This window comes from Urocitellus parryii, chromosome 7, assembly GCF_045843805.1.
Source record: "Urocitellus parryii isolate mUroPar1 chromosome 7, mUroPar1.hap1, whole genome shotgun sequence".
Taxonomy (NCBI): Eukaryota; Metazoa; Chordata; class Mammalia; order Rodentia; family Sciuridae; genus Urocitellus; species Urocitellus parryii.
In genome coordinates this window covers 161,230,791-161,253,796 of record NC_135537.1, presented here as the reverse complement: position 1 = coordinate 161,253,796, position 23,006 = coordinate 161,230,791, and the positions used below count along the sequence as shown (strand labels likewise).

The following is a 23,006-nucleotide window of genomic DNA, read 5'->3' as shown; positions in this document are numbered from 1 at the left end:
ACATAAAAATAAATAAATGAAGATATTGTATCCAACCAAAAAATAAATATTAAAAAAAGAAAGAAAAAAAAAAAAAAGAGAAAATCCCTAGTTCAAGCCCCAGTACTGCAAATAAATGAAAAAAGAAAACTTGGTTGGGTATGAGAAGGCATGTGGGAATATCAGTCTGGTGGTCTGTTCTCAGGATCTTTAGGCTGATATGGTCTCCATTATCTGCTGTAGATAATGTTGGAAATATTTTTAAATATATTATGTCTGCTTTGCTTGATCTTTTTTATTTTGTGGGCTAATTATCAGTACAGAAAGGTAATTTTCGTGAGTGAATTGATGGGAACTCTAAGATTAACTTATTTCCCAGAAATTTGGGCATGACAGGCCTGGGAGAAGAATGAACTTGAGGAATGACAGGCATGGAAAGGTATGCACAATTTCAAGTCAAAATTGTATTTCCTGCAGGGCATGGTTACGCACAGCCTGTAATCTCAGCAACTCAGAAGGCTGAGGCAGGAGGATCACAAATTCCAGGCTGGCCTCAGCAACTCTGCAAGGCCCTAAGCAATTTAGCAAGAACCTGTCTCAAAATAAAAATATATATATATATTTTTTTTAATTTATTTTTCAGTTTTCGGGGAACACAACATCTTTGTTTGTATGTGGTGCTGAGGATCAAACCCTGGCCGCGCTTGGCAAGCGAGCTACTACCGCTTGAGCCACATCCCCAGCCCTAAAAATACTTTTTTTAAAGGGTTTGGGGATGGGCTGGGGATGTGGCTCAAGCATTCACCTGGCATGCGTGCGGCCTGGGTTTGATCCCCAGCACCACATCCAAACAAAGATGTTGTGTCTGCCAAAAACTAAAAAATAAATATTAAAATTCTCTCTCTCTCTTAAAAAAAAAAAAAAAAAAAAAAGAGTCTCGGGATGTAGCTCAGTGGCCAAGCACCCCTGAGTTAAATACCTAGTACTAAAAAATACAAATAAAAAATAGATAAAATCGCATTTTTTTGTTTTTCCTTTTGCCTCTTTTCTATTCTCCACCCCCCTGCCCCCGCATCTTACCCCAGTAGTATGTGATGTCCTGGATTAAATCACCAGCACCAGAAAAACAGTTTGTTTTTAAAGTTCTTGTACAGAAAGTAATAAAGCACAGCCCCTGATCTTTATAGATTCCACACGCTAGTATCACAGTTACCTTTATTTTCTTGCAGTGCTAGGACTAAGCGGAGGACTCCCACAAAGTGAGGCAAATACACTACCATTGAGCTACACCTTTGGCCAAGGTACCTAGTAGACATTTAAGAGAAGAGGAATATGCATGCAGCTGGAGCTCCAGATAACCAGTGTTTATGGGAAAGATTCAGGTTGGAAGTAAAAATTGGGGGGTTGTCAGTGGATTGATGATACTTGCGGAAAGAGGTAGTTATCTCAGATGTGTTGGAATTGGTTCAAACTAGCATGGGAAAAACCAGTGGCTAAAATTTCAGGAAATTTTAAAAGTTTGATTTCAATTTGGTAACTTGAAATCAGCAGGGGTGTATATGCACCACTGGAATTGGCAAACACTAAGACTCAGGTCCCCCAGAGTCAGTTGGTAGGCATTTATCAGCACACTACTGTTTCCTCCAAAAAGAGGCAAGCTGTTCAGTTGAATGAGAGAGGAGGAGAGAGAAATGTGGGGAGTTTGTGACAGGAGAACGTTCATGAGATGATCATTTAGGAGCGTGAAAAAGTGAACATATTTGAGCAGTGGGTCAGGAATGCTAAGCAGAGTCTGTTTGAGATTGGTGGAGTGACATAAACTTGTGTGCTTTTCTTCTACAAATGTCATCTGCTCCGGTAGGTGCGATATTGATGCAATCCATTGGTTGAATTTAATTAGGTTGTGGGTTGGTAGGGGAGTACAACCTGAGGCTTACAGTGAACCAGTCACAATGCCCAGTACTTTGGGGAATGCAAAAAAGAATGCAAAAAGATGCCTTCCTCAAGAGACACACTGTGTACCCAGCAACTCAGGAGGCTGAGGCAGGAGGATTGCAAGTTCAAAGCCAGTCTCAGCAATGTAGCGAGACCCTGTCTCAAAATAAAAAAATAAAAAGGGCTAAAAGGGCTGAGGAAATATATGGCTCAGTGATTTAGTGCCCCTAGGTTCAATCTCTGGAATAATAATAATAATAATAATAAAAAGAAAAGAAAAGAAATACACCGTTTGGTTGGAGAAATAAAGATACATATGCCAAGCAAACAAGCACTCAAGCCCATCATGGTGGCACATGCCTATAATCTTGGCAATTTTGGAGGCTGAGGCAGGGGGATGAAGGGTTCAAAGTCAGCTTCAGCAATTTATTGATGTCCTAAGTAGCTTAAAGGGCCAGGGATCTGACTCCAAGGTTAAACACTCCTGGATTCAATCCTTTGTACCAAAAGAAAAGAAAATAAAACACCCAAAAGTAAAAAAAAAAAAAAACAAATGCAGAAAGCAGAACTTCTTAGACAAGTAGTTGATAATGAGAGAAATGAGAGTAGCTCAGTGGTAGAGTGCCTGCCTCCCTAGCCTGCTGGAGAAACTAAGTTGTAGACTTTCTTTTGCAGTACTAGGAATTGAAATCAGGAGTGCTGTACCACTGAGTTAAATCCCCAGTCCTCTTTTTATTTTATTTTGAGACAGTGTCTCTTTAAGCTGCTAGAGCTACCCTTGAACTTGAAATCCTCCTGCCTCAGCCTCCTAAGTAGCTTGGGATCACAGGTGTGTACCACCATCAGGCCAAAGTCACAGACTTCTTAAAAACTGAAGTGAGAAAGAAGAAATGGGCAATCACCATTGCAAAGAATTAAGAAATTTCCTATCTTGAATAAAATTTGATGTTTGAAGGAGCCAGCGGAGGGGGATTGATGAAAAATGCTGTAGAGAATGGAGAAAATGGGGACAAGTCTGCCTGGGAGCAGAGAGGGTCTAGGAAGGACAGGGAAACACTCCCTCTTGTGAGCACAGCATTGGGCTGGGTATTCAATACAGTTGAGGCTGCAGGCAGGGAGGAGAGAAATTAGACTTGAAGAATCCTCAGAAGTCGGAGGTAGAAAAAGCAGTAGTGATGGAAGAGAGGCATCCTATCGCATGTACCCATGGGACTTTCAAACCTTCAAGCCTGAATAGGATTCAACTTTCTCCTCTTTGGCTTGGGTAAGGCTTGCCTTTGCAATCTTCTCTTGGTTCTTTGGTATCACCCCAGAAAACCTAACAGAGTGTATCATAGATACTAAAATATCTTAATCACTGGAGGCAACAGCTGGTTAGTAAACACTGCATTTAAGATATAAGCTCTTCCTTTGCAGCAAAGGGGGTATAGCTCAGGGGTAGAGCATTTGACTGCAGATCAAGAGGTCCCTGGTTCAAATCCAGGTGCCCCCTAGTACCTTCACTTTTAAAATTGAAGGCGAGACCAACAATATACTTCATATTCTAGTAGTCAGAAAAACATTGGGACATTAATTACATATGTGATAGCACCTTCCTCTGATTCAGTGGTTTGTGGATTATGCCATGAAGACCCTCAGATGTCTGTGAGATCCTTTCAGTGCAGAAAAAGTGGGTTATTCTCACATTAAGAGTAACATGACTTACCTGTTATACTCTTTAGTCCATGAGAAAACAAAGTAACTTCCCAGAGGCTACATGGTATACATCACAATACATTAGATGTTGAAATAAGGAAAAATAAAAACAACAACAAAAACCCTGTTTTTCATTAAGCCAGATGTTACAGGGATTTTAAAAATAAATAAATAAGACAAAGCCACTCTTGTTACTGTATCATTTGTCTTTGGGAAAATACAATTACTTTTCATTGTTAAAGTGTTTAAAGTGTTATTTAAAAGCAGGACAAGGTGATACACAACTGTAATTCCAGCAATTTAGGAGGCTGAGGCAGGAGATTTGCAAAATCCTTTTCTCTGCACTGAAATCCACTTTTTTCTTCACTAAAAGGGTCTCACAGTCATCCGATGGTCTCTATACGGGAATTCACCAGCCATTGGTTTAGAGGATACTCTTCACAATATTATCACATTGTAGCTAATTTTCTTGCCCCTTCTAGGTAATTTAGCAAGACCTTGTCTCAAAATAAAGTAAGAAGGGCTTGGGATATAGCTCAGTGGTGGAGCACTTGCCTAGCCTTCACTGACTTGGTTTTAATCCCCAGTACTGCAAACAAACAAACAAAAAAACTTTTTCCTGAAAAAAAAAAAAAAAAAAAAAAACTAAGTAGAATAGTTTGGGGGTATGGCTCAGTGGTAGAGTGCTTACTTAGCATGTACAAGGCTCTGAGCCTAACTCATAGATTTAACATCCAATAACAGGGCTGGAGTAGTGGCTCACTGGTAGAGTGCTTGCCTAGCATGTGTGAGGTACTGGGTTCAAACCTCAGCACCACATAAAAATAAACAAACAAAATAAAGGCATTGTGTCCATGTTCAACAATAATGAAAAAAGTAAAAAAAAAAAATGTCTAGTAACAGACACATGTATAAAGAGATTTCTTTTTTTTTTTTTTTTTTTTTTGGTAATGGGTATTGAACCCAGGGGCACTCAACCACTGAGCCACATGCCACATCCCCAGCCCTCTTTGTTTTTTTTATTTTGAGATAGGATCTTGCCAAAATGCTTAGGGCCTTGCTAAATTTCCAAGGCTGACCTCAAACTCGCAATTCTCCTGCCTCAGCCTCCCGAATTGCTGGGATTACAGGCATGTGCCACCACACCTGGCTACAAATAAAAATTTTTTAAAAAGGAAAAAAAAAAAGTTCCTCCATAGTCTTCCTCATCTTGGTTGAGTGTCATCTTCCAAATGCTCAAAACTGAGGTCTTGAAAAGATTTCATTTGGAGAGGAGTGCATCCTGGAGATTTAACCCAGAGGGGCTACATCCCCACCTTTTTTTTTAGTTGTCAATGGACCTTTATTTCACTTATTTATATGTGGTACTAAGAATCAAACCCAGTACCTCACACATACTAGGCAAATACTCTACCACTGAGCCATAACACCAACTCTGTTTTTTTTTTTTCTTTTAATTTTGAGACCTCAAAATTTTTTAAATTTTGCCTCCCCACCTCCTGATCACTCACTCTGCTCTTTTTTCAGGTCTCACTAAGTTTCTTAGGACCTCACTAAATTGCTGAAGCTGGCCTTGATTTCACAATCCTCCTGTGCTGCTGGGAGTGCAGGCGTGCACCATTATGCCCAACTCTTGAAAACATCTTGATTCTTTAACAGTCCATATTTTGTTGCCTCTGCATCCAAAACACATCCACAGTTGGACTACATTACATTGCCTCTACTCATACTACTGTAATCCAAGCCAACATCCTTTCTCTCCGGGGCCATAGCTCCCTTAGAGGTCTCCTATGTTCTGAGGTATAGTTAGATCCTGTCCCTCTTCTGCTTAAAATCAGGCAATAGTTTCCCATTTCACTCAGGAAGTGCCACAATTTGACACTGGTGTACAAAGCGGCACATGATTCGTTTCTAGATTATTTATTTATTTATTTATTTATTTATTTATTTATTTATTTATTTATTTATATTAGAGATTGAATTCAGGGGTGCTTAACCACTGAGTTACATCCCCAGCCCTTTTTTGTATTTTATTTAGAGACAGGGTCTTACTGAGTTGCTTAAAGCCTCACTAAATTGCTGAGGTTGGCTTTGAACTCATGATCCTCCTGCCTTAGGCTACTGAGCCCTGCTCTAGGATTTTTTTTTTCAAAAATGCTTTATTATTTTTTATTTATTTCATTACTACTGACCTTTTCTTCTACTATTCTTCTGTCACTCACCTCCCCAGTCACACCAGGCTTCCCCATTGGTTCTCATAAGATTCTCATAAGATTCACTCCTGCCTTCTGGCTTTTCATTGGCCTTTGGTTCTGTCTGAACCTCCCTTCAGATAGGTAACTCTCCTCACCTTCAAGTCTGCTCTAATGTCAACTTCAATGAAACCTGCCCTGACCTATATTTGATTTTTGTACTTTGCCTCCCTACCTCCTGATCACTCAGTCTGCTCTTTTTTCATAATACTTGTCTCCATCTAAGACATATTACATACAGAAATTTTAAAATGATTATTTATTGGGCTAGAGTTAGGGTTTTGCGTCTAATATCTATTTGACTAGGGTTAGGATTTTCTGCCTCCACCCCCACCCTGTCAGAATGAAATCTCCGTAAAGGCAAGAATGTTGGTCTAGAGAACATTGAATTTTTTAGAATTCCACATGAATCATGTGAAATAGGTCTTGACTTCCTCATTTCTAGATAAATCATTGCATTTAAGATTTTTAAAAAGCCCTTCAATAGTCAATAGATGAATTGATAAAAAAGAAAACATGGCATATATACACAATGGAATATTACTCATCAATAAAAGAGAATAAAATCATGGCATTTGCAGGTAAATGGATGGAGTTAAAGAAGATAATGCTAAGAGAAGTTAGCCAATCTCTTTTTTTTTTTTTTTAAGAGAGAGTGAGAATTTTTTAATATTTATTTTTTAGTTTTCGGCAGACATAACATCTTTGTTGGTATGTGGTGCTGAGGATCGAACCCGGGCCGCACGCATGCCAGGCAGCGCGCTACCGCTTGAGCCACAGCCACAGCCCCAGCCCCATGTTAGCCAATCTCAAAAAGCCAAACGCTGAATGTTTTCTTTGCTATAAGGATGCTGATTCATAGGGCACAGGGAGAGGGAGCATGGGAGGAATAGAGGAACTCTAAATAGGACAGAGGGGTGGGAGGGAAAGCGAGAGGGCATGGGGTTAGAAATGATGGTGGAATGTGATGATCATTATTATCCAATGTACATATATGAAGACACAAATTGGTGTGAATATACTTTGTGTACAACCAGATATATGAAAAATTGTCCTCTATATGTGTAATAAGAAGTGTAATGCATCCCGCTGTCATATATAAATTTTAAAAAGCAAGAAAAAAGAAAAAAAGATTAAAAAAAAAGGAAGAAGAAAAATTTTGGTCTACTATGTTCCCTAATGTAATCTGATGTATGCCCTGGCCTGAATCTGGCATAAATTAAGTGTTCAATAAACATCTGAATGAATGAATGTATCCATGGAAGAAAACAAAGTCAAAGAAAACTGGAGGTTGAAGTTGTGAAAAGATATAGTTAATAAAGCAATACATGTAAAAATAGTATGATACCAAATACACTGAGACCCAATGATCTGTAGTGTGTTAGTAGCACATCTCAATTGTACTACATCCCAGTGAAACCTTTTGGAGCTTGCTCTTGCCCCACCCTCAGCCCTCTCCGTTCCTGGGTTATCCCTACATGACACAAACTGCTTTAATTTCTTCTTCTTCTTCTTTTTTGGGGTTACCGGGGATTGAACCCAGGGGTGCTTAACCACTGAGCCACATCGCCAGCCCTTTTTAATATTTTATTTAGAGATAGGGTCTCGCTGAGTTGCTTTAAGGCCTAGGTTAAATTGCTGAGGCTGACTTTTGAACTTGGCGATCCTCCAGCTTCAGCCTCCCGGAGCTGCTGGGATTACATGAGTGCACCACCGCGCCCAGCGCTTTAATTACTTTTGAATCCTTACTGTCTAGAAAAGTTCTCGGTATACACTAAGTGCTCAAAAGCTGAGTAAGCTAACAAATCTACGTGGCCGTGTCCCCAGCTACTTTCGAACTCCTAGACCGGATATCGGATTTCACTGGCTCCAGCACACCTCAACCTCACCACTGTCCATTTGTCAGCTAAAGTTGCGGAACTGATTACGTAATCAGACAGCGCCAGAGGGAAGAAGCTGGTTTAACTAGCCCTCACTTCCCACGGCGGGGATGGGCGGGGCTTCGAGTTCATATCCCAGTGTCCTTTGTGTCTACTTCCTTTCGGTCCTTTTCCGGCGTCCAAGATGTCGAAGCGAGGTGAGTTTTGGACTTTAAGACATCCTATTCCATCCGTCTCGAGGTGGCTGCTGGCCTTCCCGGGAGCGGCGGACTTGGACAGCGAGGGCACTTTGCTCTCTTCCCGGCCAGGGAGAAAGAGGCGGTGCGCCGCGAGAGCGCTGGAAGGGTCCTCTAAGTGGCCGGAGGCGGGGGGAGCTGGATCGTTCAGCTGGCAGGATCCGGACATGATTCTAAACCGAACCCGGTGGACTCGCTCCGTGAACTGAGCTGAAGTAGTGGGGTGACAGTTGACTCGGGTTAGACCCGGGCTTAGGCGACTTGTGCAGTTCCCCGCCTTGCCGGAGGAACGGCGTATTGAGAAAGGTGGAGTGAGGATTGGGTCGTCCAGGCCCCTTGGTCTCGACCTAAAGATGGTAATGGTGAGGAATCGGGCATGTTCCGTGAGAACCAGGTAGCACGTGGGGAGGGCGTAAGTGGAAGGAATCCCAGGTGAGAAAAAGCGTCAAGGGAACTCCGAAACACGTCTAGACGGGGACCACTTTGTCCTGTTTCCCTTTTTATCCATAGGACGTGGTGGATCCTCCGGTGCGAAATTCCGGATTTCCTTGGGTCTTCCGGTAGGAGCCGTGATCAATTGTGCTGACAACACAGGTGAGGCCTTTGGCTGCGTCCCCGCTACACTCCCCCCTTTAAAAGCACTCACTGGGCCTTTTGATAATGACCCATTGAGCCGTCAAGAAGGGGCAGAATAAAACACCGCTTTTGGGTGAAGTGGCAGCGTGTTGTGTTGTTTTGCTTCAATCGGTGGTGTGACAAGGTATTCTCCGTTCCACTTTGGGGACTGACTGTTTTGGGAGCGTGCAGGGAAAATCTTTGGAAATACTTGAATTTTATATGGGTGGTTGTGCCCTATGGGCCCTCAAAAATTTGGCTTTTTGTTTATATCCTTTTGTAGGAGCCAAAAATTTGTATATCATCTCTGTAAAGGGAATCAAGGGACGGCTCAACAGACTTCCTGCTGCTGGCGTGGGTGACATGGTGATGGCCACAGTCAAGAAGGGCAAACCAGAGCTCAGAAAGAAGGGTGAGTAGATGTGGAGACTTACCTCTTTGTGGATAGTTGAGGTTATTTACTTAACTGGAAAGTGGAACATTATTTTTATATTTTATATTCCGAAGGCCTCTAAATGCGTACTTTCCTTTCAGATACAGTTCTCATTACTTTCCTACTTAAGATGTTTTTTTATTTTTTTTTTAGTTGTAGACAAACACAATAAATATCTTTATTATGTCGTGCTGAGGCTTGAACCCAGGGCCTCACACATGCTAGGCGAGCACTCTACCACTGAGCCACAACCCCAGCCCCTAATGGGAATAATGGGACTAACATTTTTCCAGGTGGTTGTGAGTTGCTGAGCATCTGTTACTATTACCAGCACTAGGTGAAAACGAAATTTCAGCTATGCTTTACAGCCTGCTGCTTGAGTTGATTACGTGATCATGGCCTGCTCTCCAAAATCTTTCCGCAAGGTGTAGGAATTAAAAGGACAGACCTCAGAGCGCTTTCCACTTGTGCTGTCTTGCTGTAGAACTTCTGATGGTCAGTGCACTTTCTTTCAGTTGTGAACTTTCTTTCTGTGTCACCTTAAGTCTGTCTGTATTCTGGATATCTTGCTCTTCCGGAGAAGTCCTAGCCATCCCTTGGTATCTGGTACAAATGTGCTGTGGTGGGTAATGGTAACATTTTATAGTTATTTCTTGTGCACCTGCATCCATTCCACCATAACCTCCAGTAGATCTGGGGGAGGATACTGGGGATTGAACCCAGGGGCTCTTTACCACTGAGTTATATTCCCTGGCCCTTTTTATTTTGAGTCAGGCTCTCACTGAGTTGCTGAGGCTGACCTTGAAGTTGGCAATCCTTGTGCCTTGGCCTACAAAGTTGCCTGGATTACAGGTGTGCACTGCCATGCCCAGCTAGATTTTGTGTGTTTGTGTGTTGCTGAGGATTGAACCCAGGACCTTATACATGCAAGGCAAGCACTTTACCAACTGAGCTATATCCCCCATTTTTTTTTTTTTTTTAAGAACTGTGAATACCGCTTGGGCATGGTAGCACTCAGGTTGTGATTAAGTGTTGATTAATTTTGGGGGACAAAGATGCATCTGCTAGGGCATTTTACTCTCCTCAGAACACTTCCTGGGTCTGACTGGTGGCCTGGGGAGCTGTCAGAGAAGAGCAGAGCATACAGCCCTTACTGGTTGGGTGAGAAGGCATCTATTCCTATTACTAGGTGAACACAAAATTTCAGCTATGCTCTAAAGCTTGCTGCTTGAGTTGATTCCTTGATCATGGCCTGCAGTAGGATATAATGTTGGTCTCAAATCAGTGAGGGGACAAACCAGAGATGAGCACATAATGGTTTTTAACAATAATTGTGAATTTATAATTCTGTCAATGTTTTCTTTGATTATACACAATAGGTACAAAAATATAGAAATGGAGGGCTGGACTGGAAATCCAACTTCTTCAGTTTCTGGTCTTATTAAATGGTTTATAAGCAAAAGAGGCTCTTTTTTTTTTTTTTTAAGAGAGAGTGAGAGAGGAGAGAGAGAATTTTTAATATTTATTTTTTAGTTCTCGGCGGACACAACATCTTTGTTGGTATGTGGTGCTGAGGATTGAACCTGGGTCGCACGCATGCCAGGCGAGCGTGCTACCGCTTGAGCCACATCCCCAGCCCTCAAAAGAGGCTCTTAATAAATAAATATTAATTTATCTTTGTCTGGTATTTGGCCTCAAAATACAGAATCTGTGTCTCATTTTCAGTGTTTGTTTCTGATTGATTGTGGTACTAGAGATTGAATTCAGAGCCTAATGCCTGCTAGGCAAGTGCTGTACCACTGATCTTCATCTCTAGTCCTAATTGTTCCTATTTAAAAAAAGAACTCTGGAATATTAAGTAATTTTAGGGACTGAACCCAGGACCTGATATATGCTAGGCCTTAGTGTGTGTAGGTAGGTTTTGTTTTTGTACTGGGGATTGAATCCGTGGTGCTTAACCACTGTGTAACATACCCCTTTTCTCTTTTTTTCTTTTTTTTTTTTATCATTCTTTTTGAGATCGTTTCCCTACATTGTTGAGGCCTAGAACTTGAGAGTCTCCTGAGTCACAGTTTATAGGCATGTGGCAGCCTAAGTGCTGGGGATAGAGCTCAATGGTAGTGCACTTCCCTGGCATGTAGGCCCTGGGTTACATCCCTAGTACTGGGGGAAAAAAACCACAGAAACATACATATATATAAAATCTCCCATATATCACCTACAGTTGAATAGATAGAAGTCATAGGGTAGAGTTTAGTCAGGATTCTGGATATACTTAGTATGTTTAAGGAGTGTGAGAACATGCACCCTGGCAGTTGTAGGTTTTCTTTGGGATTATTGGGACTTAAATGAGTTTATATTTGTAAAAGCTGACACATGGTTAAGTATATCTTTATTGCTGGGCACATTAGTAAATGACTAATACCAGCAATTCAGGGGGGCTGAAAATAAGCCAGGCAGGGTGATACATGCCTGTAATCCCAATAACTCACAAATCTAAGACAGGAGGATGGCGAAATTGAGGCCCTGTCTCAAATGAAAAGAATTGGAGGGGCTGGGGATGTGGCTCAAGCGGTAGCGCGCTCGCCTGGTATGCTTGCGACCCGGGTTCGATCCTCAGCACCACATACCAACAAAGATGTTGTGTCCGCCGAGAACTGAAAAATAAATATTAAAAATTCTCTCTCTCCTCTCTCACTCTCTCTTTAAAAAAAAAGAATTGGGGATGTAGCTGAGTAGTCAAGTACTCCTGGGTTCTGTCCTTGAGTTCTTGGAAGCAATTTTTAGATCAAGGTATATATACATTTAAATTTATTTTGGGGAGACACACACACTGGAGTAGAATATTGTTTGATAAGGGTCCAATTGCTTGGACTTAGACTATATGTGTGTTGTCCCTGATACTTTTGATTGGGATCTAAATAGTAAACACAGGTTAGGTGAAGTATAGATAGTGCTTAACAAGTTTGTTACTATTTGTCCCCCAAAAGAGTACAAATTTAATGTTTCAAGAAAATGCTGGCAGTTTAAAAGGGTGATTGTGTATGTACTGTCTCTTGCCCTTGCTTTTAGGAATTGGAAAGCTGATGATGGGTGATACCTTCTGCCTTGAGACATACATGGCTTCTGTGCTGGCACTGGGATTTGACAGGTTAATGACTGCTGTTCTTTCTCTCCCTTAGTGCATCCAGCAGTGGTAATTCGACAACGAAAGTCATACCGGAGAAAAGACGGTGTATTTCTTTATTTTGAAGATAATGCAGGGGTCATAGTAAACAATAAAGGCGAGATGAAAGGTAGGAAAACACTCCATGACATTCCGTAGATACCTGAGGGTGGGATGCTGGGGGATTTAACACTGGTCTAGGCATACAGGCTAGGGACCCTCTGTCTCACCTGTTTTGTCTTTTTTTTTTCCAATGCAGGTTCTGCCATCACGGGACCAGTTGCAAAGGAGTGTGCAGACTTGTGGCCCAGGATTGCTTCCAATGCGGGCAGCATTGCGTGATTCTCCAGTGTGTTTGTAAAAATAATAATACCCATTAAACAGTGCTTTCTCCCACTGCTTGCTTGCCTGTTTATTTCTTTGCTTTTCTTGTCACCTTGTAAAAAGAAATTGTTAAGTTCAAACTCCTGGCATGTGTGAAGATACAGTCCTTGTTCTCTGTGTCCTTGTTGAACTTCTGGCACTTTTCCAGTTGCTTTATTTCCTATTTTGTTTTTGAACCCAGGGACACGACTATCACTGAGCTACATATCCAGCTCTTTTCAGTTTCTACTTTGAGACCAGATACCACGTTGCCTAGGCTGTCCTTGAACTTGCTATCTTCTTGCTTCCCAAGTCATTTTAGATTATAGGCTGTTGGCATCACACTTGGCTTAATGTCTTTATGGACTACTTGATTGTAGTTCTCCCATGTATGGTTTTATTCAGTTTTTGAGATGCTGGGGGTTCAAACCCAAGGCTTTAGCACACTAGGAGCCTGATTTACTTCTTAGCTTCAGTACTCCTGACCCACCATATATTCTGCCACCACTAGGGATTGAACCCTGTGATGTTTGTTCTGCAGAGCTAATTACCTGTCCTTGAGCCAGTCTGGTACATTCCTGTAATCCCAGTGGTTATGTAGGCTAAGGCAAGAGGATATCAAATTTAAAGCCAGTCTCAGCAATTTAGTGAAGCCTAAAGCAACTTAGCAAGAGGACCCTCTCAAGAGTGGGGATGGTGGCTTTAATTTTTTGAGGCAGGATCTCCCTAAGTTCCTAAGGCTGGCTTTGAGTTTCACAATCCTCCTGCCTCAGCCTCCTGTGTTTCTGGATTGCAGGCAACACCTTGCCTGTACCACTCTTTCAAAGTGACCTTTTTCTAATGTGAAAAGGGTACAGTGACGCATGCCTGTAATCCCAGCAGTTCAAGAGGCTAAGGTAGTAGGATTGTAGGTTCAATGCTAGCCTCAGAAATGTAGCAGAGCCTTAAGCAATTACTAAGACCATGTCTTGACAATTTAAAAAAGGCTGGGAATGTGGCTCTGGTTAAGCTCCCTGGGTTCAACCCTTGGTACCAGAAACAAAACCCAGTAAATCCATTCTTGTCTGTTTCATCCACCAAATGAGGTTAGTTAGCACCCTATGGGGCTGGTGTAAGGAGCAAAGAAGTTTGTAGAAGATGCTTTGATGCATGAGGGTTGGTTTGATTGGGGGGGAATTGGGGTTATTAAAAAAAAGTATTATCACCTGTAGTCATAACAACCAAATTTTTTTTATATCCTATAAGGTGAAAAAATATGTCAATGTGTCCATATTGTTTTTTCTTTTTGTACTCGGGATTGAACCCAGAGGGGTGCTTTACTACTGAGCTATACCCCCAAGCCTTTTATTTTTTGAGACTCTTCACTAAGTTTCTCAGGGCCTCACTGAATTGCTGAGACTGGCTCAGAACTTGAGATCTCTTGCCTCAGCCTCTGAAATCAATCCTTGGGATTACAGGTATGAACCACAGGCCTATTGCCATTTTAAGAGAATGAATAAGAATAATTGGGGCGGATTGGGTGGCCCATGCCTATAATCAGCAATTCTGAAGGATGAGGCAGGAGGATTGCAAATTTGAGGCCTCCCTTTGCTATTTGGCAAGACCTTGTCTCAAAACAACTGGGGATAGAGCCTAGCCGGAAAAGCAACTCTATTCAATTCTCCCTACCAAAAAAAGTAATTGGGGTGCCAAGTGGATTAGCCAGAGGTCAGGAAACAGGAATTGTGGTCTGGCTATGGATTTGGAAAAGCTTTCTAAGCTTCAATTTGTTCCTCTGTAAAAATGAGAGTTGTAAGTAGATGGATAGCTTTCTGAACACTTCTGGTCTGTTATGGGTACAAGCTTTGCAAGAGACCTCAGCTGGGGAAATAGTATGTTAATAAAGTTTGGGAGTAGAGAACCTACTTACACTTAAAGCTTAGGGAGTTAGTACTTTTAAACCTCCCAAATCCAAGCAATATTCTCCCCACGTCGGTGTCCATCTCCTCTCGAATAATCCATCCTAGGGCTATGCAAGCAACTCTCCCCACTGCTCAAGGACCTACACTGTCAACGCAGGGTGAGGGGGACAATAGGGTTTGTGTCGCAGGGGTAGTCCTTGACACCACGTAACAATGCGCAGGGCAACCCCCATCAAGGGTCCTCATCTCCACCAGAAAGACCCTCAAGAATCCACGGAGGTTGGCATGGCTCACTTTTGCGAGTGTCCTCTGCGATTGGAGAAGGGCTTTATTTTGGATGGGGTAGCCGTGAGCACCGTGGCCCGTGCCTATGGCTACACTAGGCCCAAACTCTGGTCGGCTATTCCGCCCTACAATGCACAGCAGGACTACCACACCCGCCGGTACTTTCAGAGCCACGTGGTTCCGCCCATTTTGCGGAAAACTCAACAGGTACTTCTTGGAGGAGCCCTTGATTTCAGCTCACGGGGCGCACTGACTTTCCAGATTAGCACCTCGGCAAATCAGGGAGTCTTACTGCAGCGCGCTCAGCCCAGAGGCGGCCTCCGCTTCCACCCCTGGGCCTGTGCTAGCTAAGTAGTCCGAGAAGTGGACGAGGGGAAGGCAGGTACTGAGTTGCGAGCTCGCTGAGCTCACAGGACCTTCTCCTACCCCTGAGCCGCAGGATGGTCTCATTTCAGGTGTCTGACTAGGGGCTAGGCCTTTCAAGTCTTCCTCTCCTCAGTGAGTCCATTTCACTATAAAGGCCCATCTCTTAGAGTGACCTCAGGTTGCAAATCCTCCCAAACCGCAAAAAACCCTTGTGACCTGTGAGCAAGACAAAGGGAACAGTCTTGACTGGTGGGCGAGGAGGCTGTAGTCCTGGGGTCACAGTTGCAGGGATGGGACTCACTCTCCTGACCTTTGCGCAGAAGGAGAGGAACACCTCACCCCCACCCCGTGCATTCTGAGGACTTGGTGCCTCCCCAAGTCTACTGAATCAGCAGTGATTTCCAGGGACAAAAGATTCTTAGGCAGGGGGCTGATAGTTCCATTTTTTTTCCCCAACACTGTAATTTTGAGGTGGGTGGGGCGGGGCTCCTCACTCACTATGTTGCCTGCTGAGCATGTTTAATGTGTAAGGTATTCTTTAATCATCAAAACCACCATTTGTATGCCGGGTGTGATGACACACACCTGTAATCCTAGTGGCTCTGGAGGCTGAAGCTGGAGAAGGATCACAAGTTCAAAACAGCTTCAGCAACTGAGAGAGGTCCTAAGTAACTTAGTGAAATCCTGTCTCAAAGACTGAAAGGACTGGGGATGTACCTCAGTGGTAAATTGCCCCTGGCTTAAATCCCCAATACCCCCAAATAAGCTAAAAACCCCCACCATTTGTGGTTGGCATTATTTTTATTTAAAAGATAATATGTATCAAGTCTTTGTTATGCCAGGCTATTTACTTTAACTAAATAACTTAAATTTCATAGCAGCCCTCCTTTTAGTGATAAGAAAACTAAGGGTCCTAATGAAAAAGCTGCATAATTGACCCAGGGTCACAGCTTGCTAGTGGCCAAGCTAGAGTTGGAATCCAGTGTATGGCAGCACACACTGAGCCCTGCAAGCTGTTGCACGGCTTATTAACTATATTTAATCTATCTCCAGTTACCTCCGGCTCTAACCTCTTCCCCAACAAGTCCCAGGGAGTTTGCACTGTGTACTTCTAGACATGGTTTCTGACAGTCTTCTATATTTTCTTCCTCATTTTCAGGATCATGGCGGTACAGGAAGGGATGGCTGGATAGTAGATTATTTCCACATTTTCGGGCAAGGACAGAGATATCTCAACAGAAGAAACTGGGCAGGGGCAGGCAAGTGCCATCTCGCTGTCCAGTCTCACATGATCCCACTAAGGAAGAATAGTATGCATCTCACAATTTAGAGAAAGAAATCAGGCTGCAGGGAACCCCAGGAACTGCATCCTCCCAGGTTTTCTTCTCCTATGTGAGCACTTCCTCTATACCAGGTGCTTTTTTCCCTCATACTATCCCCAGGTTACTGCTGGGGAAACAGGTATGTTGCATGAAAATGATTTGCTGAGAAGGGCTGAGCTGGATTTGAACTTCCTGTCTGTCCACCCAAATGCCCAAGTCCCCCAGATAACTCCCTGAGCAGACTGTGTCTCATTGTCCAGGCTTAATTTAGCAGCAATGGGAAGACCTAAGAGATTTTTCTGGCAGTGTGCATCCTACCTCCACCCCTACTCCACCATCCTTTGGCCTCATGCTGCTCACGTGATCCTTTGCAACATTTGGCTAAATTGACCTCATTCATTTTTCTCCATATGGGTCAGAGGCAAGGATTAAAAATTCTCGAATCTCTGGGGAGCAAGGCAAGTTCAGCTAAGCTGAGAAGTTTCTGGCACTTCCTGTCCCAATACATATAGTCATGATCTCTTCCTGTCAGTATTCCTGATGTAGGGCTTGATTTCTAGAAAGCTGCTGTCACCTGGACTTCACTAGTCCTTGTCTTTTCAATCAAGAGGATCAGGACCCTTGAGAAGTGAGCATTTAGCTCCAGGCATGGGGAGTGTAGTGACTATGGGCACCCCTTTCAGCCTGTGGGAATGGGGAAAATGAGAGGGTGTTGCATGCTGGCTCAGCCTCTATCTCTGCCCGAAGGGCATTCCATCCAACAGGTGACCGGGCATGACCACTACAATGTCGATTTGAAGCCAACCACGGGGTTCAACGGTAGGTTTGGCTACCGCCGTAACACCCCATCCCTCCGTCATCACACATCCGTGTTTGGGGAGATCACTCAATTCCCTCTCTTCTGACAACATTGCTTCCTTATTACAGCCATTGGCCTGAATTTCTAAGAAAGGTGTTTATATGAATTCTCAATGATATTTTATATTAAAATTTATTTGTGTCTCCAAGTGTGTAGTTTCTCCCCTATTGTCAGGGACAAGTGAGCTTTTCTACCCTCAGTTTCTCTACCTCTGGAGAGAAGAGGAGCCAGGGCTTCTCAGGTCTACACCCTAGCACTCCATGCCAGTGAGGGGCCTCAGTTCTCATTTGTTTGCATGATCCGAAGGAACTACATTAGGTTTGTTTTGGAATAACCCAGGTGTCCTGCACATGCTAGATCAGTACTCTGCTACTGAGCTACCCACCCCCATCCTGGGAACTTCACTCTTAACCTTCAATGAAACACTTCCCCGGTATCAGTAGCACTCTGAAGTCAGAAACTGGGTACTATTTCTATGAAAAACAGAGTTGGCAATGAGTCTAAAGGGATTGGTCTTTGGTTGCCCTGAGAAGGATTTTCTGATATGTCAAATCATTACATTCCAGAAAACTGAGATTTTGCCAGGCATGGTGGTATATGCTAGTAATTCTAGCAACTTGGGGGGCTGAGGAAAGAGAATTGAAAATTCAGCAGCTTAGTAAAGCCCTAAACAACTTAGCCAGACCCTATCTCAAAGAATAAAAAGGGCTGGGGATATAGCTCAGAGGTTAGTGCCCCTGGGTTCAATCCCCAGTTACCAAAACAAAACAAAACAAAAGCAAAACAAAGCCAGATCTCCTTTCTACTCTCAATTCATCTAAAGGCAGGGCAAACAAGGGGAGAATACAGAGCTTTTTATTTATTTAGTACTGGGGATTGGACTCAGGTGCGTTTACCACTAAGCTACACCCCCCAGTCCTGTTTATTTTTATTTCGAGATGGGGTCTCACTGTTTGTTTGAGGCTGACCTACAAACTTGAGATCCTCCTGCCTCAGCCTCCTGCTCAGCTTCTCGAATCACTGGGATTACAAGTGTGGGCCACAGGGCCTGGCTGTAGTTCTTGGTTGATTTTTAACCCAAGGATTCTGACAGAGAGTATCCAGAATGCTTTGCTTATGCTCTGTCACTTTCCTTTTCAGCTAGTTTGTAGGATGTCAGTTTTAAAGGTCTCCACCCAGTTTACTGGCATTCAGAAGTCAAAGCAGATGATGGATTCTAAGAAGGTGAGGCTTCAGAACACAAAGCTTGCCAGAGTTCTAGCATGGTGGAACCCAATTGTACTGAGTCACCATAAGTGGATAAGGAAAGAGAATTATGGGGGCTGGGGATGTGGCTCAAGCCATACCGCACTCTCCTGGCATGCACGGGACACTGGGTTTGATCCTCAGCACCACATACAAATAAAATAAAGATGTTGTGTCCACTGAAAAAAACTAAAAAAAAAAAAAAAATTATGGTAGGGTGTGGGGATATAGCTGAGGGGTAGAGCACTTGAGTGGAGATGAAGAGGTCCCTGATTCAAGTCCGGGTGCCTCTTCCTTCTCTAGTATTTTATATCTATAAGTGAGACTAAGAGCCAATTCTTGTCCTGAGATATTTGTTTTTTCCATTTTCCAAGGGACTGCTAAGAGGAAGTCCTCAGAAACTCCCACCTTGGGCTTCAATTAAGACAAAGACTCCTAAATCTCAGATTAGGGCTGACACTGCATGCAGGGGTGAATGCCTATAATCCTGACAGCTGTGGAGGCTGGAAGCAGGAAGAGTGAGTTCAAAGCCAGACTCAGCAGTTTAGTGAGCCCCTCTCACAAAACATAAAAAAGCTGGGGATGTGGCTCAGTTGTTGAGCACCCCTGGGTTCAATCCCAGGGCTGACAGCTGTGAACACAATTTGTCAATATGAGTGACAGATAAAAGGCAAAGATGTACGAGTAACATATTTTTGAAAGCTTAGTGCATGCAAAGCTGCTGCAAATTAAAAGATGAAAGAAGGTTCCTGTTCTCAGGGAGCCTTCAGTCTGGCAGAAGCTGACTCATTCATATCAGTCAGAGGATGAGTACTTGTTTATTGCTATATAAAAAAATATAAAATTGTTCTATTTTCCCTTCTTTGGGACTAGGGATTGAACCCAAGGGATGCTTGACCACTGAGCTACATCTCCAATTCCTTTTATTTTTTATTTAAAGACAAGGTATCTGTAATTTGTCCAGGCTGGTCTCGAACTTGTGATCTTCCTGTCTTAGCCTCCCAAGTAGCTGGGGTCACAAGTGTGTGCCACTGCTTCTGGTTTATGCTAGAAAATTCAAAGAAAAAAATATATGGGAGGTAAAAAGTTTTGAGTCCTTGCATGTCTGAAAATACTCTATGTTGCCTTTGAGCACATAAGAGACAGTTTATCTTAGAACTGATTTATCATTGAAAAATGTTTAAGGGGGGCTGGGGATGTGGCTCAAGCGGTAGCGTGCTCGCCTGGCATGCATGCGGCCCAGGTTCGATCCTCAGCACCACATACAAACAAAGATGTTGTATCTGCCGAAAACTAAAAAAACAAATAATAAATATTAAAAAAAATATTTAAGGACTTTACGAATTTCCATTGTCTTCTGGTTTCTGTTAATTAGACTTAATGTCATTCATATTCCCATGTGTGATCCATTTCTGTCTTAGGATTTTTGTTCTTTTTTTTTTTTTTTGATATTTTTTCAGTTGTTGGCAGACCTTTATTTATTTATATGCGGTGCTGAGAATTGAACCCAGGGCTTCATACACGCCAGGCAAGCACTCTACCACTGAGCCACAACCCCACCCTGCAGGATTTTTGTTCCTGATGTTCTGAAAATTTTCAGAAATGTTCATGGTGATCCGTTCCAATATACACATTAAAATTCTATTTTGAAAAGTTTTGGACTGAAGGTATAGCTCAGTGGTAATGTGCTTGTCTAGCATGCATGAGGCCTTGAGTTTAATCCCTAGTACCCTTTATGCAGAAAAGAAGTTTTCTTGTGTCTTTGATAATTATTTTTCCATTATTTGCTCATTTGGGGACTCACATTTTCTCTCCTGTTCACTTGTGTTTTTGCTGTACTTTATGTTTCCTTACTGTCAACTTTCAACTTTTTCTTTTTTAAAAAATTTCTAAAAGAGATTTGTTTATATTATAGACCTAAGAGGTTTTTCTCACTTTTATTTACTTATATGTGGTGCGGAGGCTCGAGCCTAGGGCCCCACTTTAAGCCTAGGGCCCCACGTGAGCTAGGCGAGCGCTCTACCACTGAGCCCCTCTCCCAACTTTTTCATTGGTTCTTTTAGTTCTCTCATGTGTTGCAATTGCTCTTTTGCCTACCTGCCTTTCTTTCTTGTACTGGGAATTTAAGCCAGGGGTGTTCTATCACTGAGCTACACCCCCAACCCTTTTTTTATATTTATTTTGAGACAGGGTTCACTAAAATGCTGAGGCTGGCCTTGAATTTGGAATCCACCTACTGAGTAACTGGGATTATAGGCATATACACTACCATGTCCCAGTTGTTCCTGTTCTCACATTCTGTTTCATTCATTATATTCTTTAACTCTTTAAAAAAAAAGAGAATTTCAATATTTATTTTTCAGTTTTCGGCAGACACAACATCTTTCTTTGTATGTGGTGCTGAGGATCAAACTCGGGCCGCAAGCATGCCAGGCGAGCGCGCTACGGCTTGAGCCACATCCCCAGCCCTTCTTTAACTCTTATTTAATTAAAATTATGATTGCTGCTGGACGTGGTGGTGCAAGTCTGTAATCCCTGTGACTAGAGAGGTTGAAGCAGGAGAATCGCCACGTTCAATATGAGTTTAGCAATTTAGTGAGGCCCGAAGCAACTTAGTGAGATCCTTTCTCAAAAAATAAAAAAGGCTGGAGATGTAGCTATTGGTAAAGCCCCTCTGGGTTCAACCCAGTAGCAAATAAATGAACAAACAAATGGCTAGGATCCGTAGCTCATTGGTAGAGCTCTAGTCTAGTTTGTGGGAGACCCTGGCTTCAATCTCCAGTATAAACAAACAAACAAACAAACTGCACTTCATGGTTAATTCTCCTGCCTCAGCCTCCTGAGTCACTGGGATTACAGGTGTGAGACACTGTGCCCAGTCAGGGAGTTGTTTTAATTTCCCTTCCCTTCCCTCCCTCAGCTATGGAGAAGTCACTTCCTTACAATATTCAGAAAGCCAGAACAGACAGATCATCAGTGAATCAAGGACTGGCGGGGCGGGCCAGTCAATGTTTTGAAGCATTTCACTATAGGGCAGCTAGTCCCTGCACTAATTTGATGTTTCCCCCAGCAATCCCCCACTCTATTTCTAATAGACTTCTTAAATCCAATTGACATCAATTTTGGGGCTTTGTAGAAATTGGATTTGTGGGGTGAGGATAAAGATCAGTGGTAGAGTGCTTGCCTAACATGTGCAAGGCCCTGGGTTTCATCCCTATCACCACAAATGTTGAATTTCTGAAATGTCTTTATGTCCCTTCCTTTGCCACTTAATAAACATTGCTTTCATGGATGGGTCACAGGTACATTCCTGGGGATACTGCAGCTTCACATCTTGTATGTCAGTTTGCCCCAAGTGTTGGGGATAGGTACTTAAGGAATTTGCAAGTTGACTATAGCTATCAAACAGGCCATGAAAAACTCTGAACCTGGAAGTGAAAAAATTGTTTTTGTTTTTCAAGTCTCTCTCATTCCTGAATAACTTAAGGAAAAGATTTTATTTGGTGCCAGTTCCTTAACATTTTAGAATCTCCCCTTTCTCAATCAAAGGAGCTTATGTAAATATCTAGCTAGTGTTTAATAATATTATATTTACTTTTACATTCTTTTTATGGTAAGTGATGTGACTTTTTTTTTTTTTTTTTTTTTTTTGCTGGGGGGTACCAGGGATTGAACTCAGGGGCATTTGACCATTGAGCCACATCCCCAGTCCATTTTTTTGTATTTTATTTAGAGACAAGGTCTCACTGAGTTGTTTAGTGCCTCACTTTTTGCTGAGGCTGGCTTTGAACTCATGATCCTCCTTTCTCAGACTCCTGAGCCACTGGGATTATAGGCATGTGCCACCATGCCTGGCATGATGCCAATTTTAATACAGCCTTATTGATCTAATTCATGTATCATGTAATTGATCCATCAAAAGTATAGATTTCAAGCCTCCGGGTATAGCTCAATGTAGAGCATTTGCCTAGCAAGGCCTTGGGTTCAATCTCCAGTCCCACAAACAAAAGTGTAGAAATCAGTGTTTTAAAAAGTATATTCTGGGGCTGGGGTTGTGGCTCAGTGGTAGAGCACTTGCTTAGCATGTGTGGGGCCCTGGGTTCAATCCTCAGCACCACATATAAATAAATAAAATAAAGGTAAAAAAAAATATATTCAAAGTTGCACAACCATCTAAAACAATTTTAGAACATTTTAATCACCCCCAAACCAAACTCCATACCCATTAGCAGTAACTCCCCATTTCCTTCCAATGGACTCATCCGTAGGCAACCAGTGTTCTTCATTGATTTGCCTATTCTGTTTATATTCAGTCATTTCATATACATGGAATCATAAAACATGTCATCTTTTGTGGTTGGCTTTTTTCACTTACCATGCTGCTTATTTAATATTATTATTTTTTGTGGTACTGGGGATTGCCACTGAGCTACATCCACAGCCCTCTTTATTCTTTATTTTGAGACTGATCTCA

The 23,006-nt window shown here is 42.5% G+C and overlaps 2 protein-coding genes and 2 non-coding genes across 4 annotated transcripts; all 4 read left to right on the top strand.

Annotated features, from left to right (window-relative positions):
• The first annotated feature begins 3,334 nt into the window (after positions 1 to 3,334).
• Positions 3,335 to 3,406, top strand: Trnac-gca (transfer RNA cysteine (anticodon GCA)). The gene has a single exon. It is a non-coding gene; the product is annotated as a tRNA-Cys (tRNA).
• A 4,457-nt stretch (positions 3,407 to 7,863) lies between these two features.
• On the top strand, positions 7,864 to 12,587 carry Rpl23 (ribosomal protein L23). The gene is made up of 5 exons (XM_026387017.2): positions 7,864 to 7,938; positions 8,488 to 8,571; positions 8,876 to 9,004; positions 12,208 to 12,321; positions 12,451 to 12,587. The coding sequence occupies exons 1-5, from the start codon at positions 7,926 to 7,928 to the stop codon at positions 12,531 to 12,533; spliced, it is 423 nt and encodes a 140-aa protein (XP_026242802.1). The 5' UTR covers positions 7,864 to 7,925; the 3' UTR covers positions 12,534 to 12,587.
• Positions 8,604 to 8,738, top strand: LOC113181564 (small nucleolar RNA SNORA21). The gene has a single exon (XR_003300604.1). It is a non-coding gene; the product is annotated as a small nucleolar RNA SNORA21 (small nucleolar RNA).
• A 2,153-nt stretch (positions 12,588 to 14,740) lies between the features above and the next one.
• Spmap1 (sperm microtubule associated protein 1) lies at positions 14,741 to 17,333 on the top strand. The gene is made up of 3 exons (XM_026386733.1): positions 14,741 to 14,947; positions 16,266 to 16,365; positions 17,176 to 17,333. The coding sequence occupies exons 1-3, from the start codon at positions 14,741 to 14,743 to the stop codon at positions 17,331 to 17,333; spliced, it is 465 nt and encodes a 154-aa protein (XP_026242518.1).
• Positions 17,334 to 23,006: the final 5,673 nt, after the last annotated feature.